Source organism: Ciona intestinalis, chromosome 14 (assembly GCF_000224145.3).
Source record: "Ciona intestinalis chromosome 14, KH, whole genome shotgun sequence".
Taxonomy (NCBI): Eukaryota; Metazoa; Chordata; class Ascidiacea; order Phlebobranchia; family Cionidae; genus Ciona; species Ciona intestinalis.
Window position 1 is genome coordinate 3858550 of NC_020179.2, and position 2227 is coordinate 3860776.

The 2227-nt window shown below is 39.8% G+C and overlaps 1 protein-coding gene across 1 annotated transcript in view; it reads right to left on the reverse strand.

The window, feature by feature from the left end:
• Positions 1-121: 121 nt before the first annotated feature.
• LOC113474869 overlaps positions 122-2227 on the reverse strand; it is a 2248-nt gene continuing 142 nt past the window's right edge. Inside the window, exons 2-6 of the mRNA XM_026837635.1 lie at positions 1976-2212; positions 1664-1876; positions 1132-1285; positions 659-810; positions 122-347 (exon numbers count right to left, since the gene is read on the reverse strand). Of these exons, the coding sequence (XP_026693436.1) occupies positions 157-347; positions 659-810; positions 1132-1285; positions 1664-1876; positions 1976-2212 (947 nt within the window). The 3' untranslated portion in view covers positions 122-156. The remainder of the gene's footprint in view (positions 348-658; positions 811-1131; positions 1286-1663; positions 1877-1975; positions 2213-2227) is intronic.

The following is a 2227-nucleotide window of genomic DNA, read 5'->3' on the forward strand; positions in this document are numbered from 1 at the left end:
CATTTGATGAAATATATATGTTCTCACGTTATAGCATAACATGGGACTTAAGATTTGGGCTAGAATAGGCCAATACGACCAGGGTTATTTTGCATTAATCACCTACTATTCTCTATGTTATACGGTTAACTTCTATAAAGGACTTGTTCAAGCGCTTCACAGTATACAAACTATATAGCAAACCTTTTCGGTTTGGGATCTAAGTCGTGCTGCTTCTGAGGTAAAACTATCCTGTGACATTGTATCTGTTATAAGCAACACGATGTTTGGGGCGTCTGGTCGATTTCCGTTAGCTTCCACCAACATTGCATTGCTTGTATAGCCCATTGCTTTCCCTGCCCTTGATCCTGAAAATCATATGTTTCATTATAATCTAATGTGGAAGGTAGGGTGTTACAAATATTCACATTCAAAGTTAAATATGTAGGAACTCGTAAGTTCGTACGAGGTGTATGAAGCAAAACAAATATAGTAGGGCGGGTGGGGGAGGAAAATTTTAGCACATAACGTACAAATATCGTGATCGAGTTTTAAACAATTCACAGCGATTTGTTGGGGTTTTATAATTCTGTGAATGTTCTTTGTTCACTATCAAATGCAATGAGAAAATAGAATGTAAAACCCATCTCACCCCATCCAACTGTATTATCTAACCTACCTCCGTTTCCAAACGGGATTCGTGCGATTGCGAAAAGTATTTGGTCAGGATGGTTAGGATAATAACGGAGTAGAATTTGAGAAGCAGTATCAACGGAGCTGTGATAACGTACGATCCCAAAGTTCACTTGCTCGTTGGAAATAGTGAAAGAACTGCGTTGGGATGATGTTTATTATTATCATTATAGCCTAAAGTAAACTTTTTTGAATAGCATGGGTTATAAGAACACGAATTATTTTAGCTTAAAAGCTAGTAGGGTATATGCGGTTGGTGTTGGGGCACTCGGCTAATTCTGGTTAAATTTTAAAGGGCCTTGTCGTGCCTCTCGATAGGACCTCATCCATATTAAAGTAATTAACCCGAATGGCAAAACGGTAGTATGGGCAATCCGCTACGAAATACACAAATTATCATTGAAACAGATAGCAATATATATAATTCCATGTTATAACTAATTTATTCCAAGCTTTTACCTCGTTATTGCTTGAACAAACTCACTGACACTGCGCCAATTTGTCGGAGATGTTATACCGAGCAAAATAATGACGTCGGTTCTTGCGTAAGGAGGACAAGTGCCTGAAATCAATTGCTTAGTTATATGGATTGCACTGTTGGGGAGGTGGATACCTCTAGCCCATAGTATAAACTATTTTCTCGGCGTGTTTTAACAATTAACAGTACGCTCTTTTGGAGTCGTGAGGCTACGGTTAAATAATTCTTTAAATTTTTTTTATTTGCTATAATATGGTAAGAACACATGTATATTATTTTACACCAAACTACTAAATAATAGAGTAAGGGGGGTGTAGACACCTTTTTATTCTATTTGCTCATTTTATTTGGCAATAAAAAAAACATTTAAACAGTTATTAACCCGTATTCTCGCGACTTCCATAAACCGTTGTTAATTGTTTAAAACATGATCAGAATATGTGGATACTATGTGTTAAAGGTGTCCAATCTTACCCCACAGTACTTTATATAAAATTTAAAGTAAACACGTACGTGCGCAGCATGGCAGTGGTTTACTCCACTCTGTTCCGTCACATCTAGTTTCGAATGACGTGCTTGGATACGGAACGTAACCCTCGTCCTCAAAGCATTCAAACATACACGAAGACCCTGTAGCGTTTCCTGATGTACAGCCAAGTTCACCGTTTCTTAATTGCAACACTGGACAGCCATCTTCAACAATCGGTTCGTCACCAAATATTAGATCTGTTAAAATGCAACATTTTTTATTTGTAGATGCAAAATTTGTAGTGCAAAAGTGATCATAGTAAAAAAGCAGTATATAAATATATATTGATAACGTACCGGTGGGATTAAAAGTTGTTTGTCCATCTGGTGCGCCCGCTGGTAATGTTGGTGCTGCTGTTGTACTCGTTGTGGTTGGTACTCGCTCACCTGTTACCGGCGGTGGGGGTTGTGGGACTGTTGTTTGGGGCGGCGGGGGTTGTGGGGCTGTTGTTTGGAGCGGCGGGGGTTGTGGGGCTGTTGTTTGAGGCGGCGGGGGTTGTAGGGCTGCTGCTTGGGGCGGCGGGGGTTGTGGGGCTGTTGTTTGGGGAA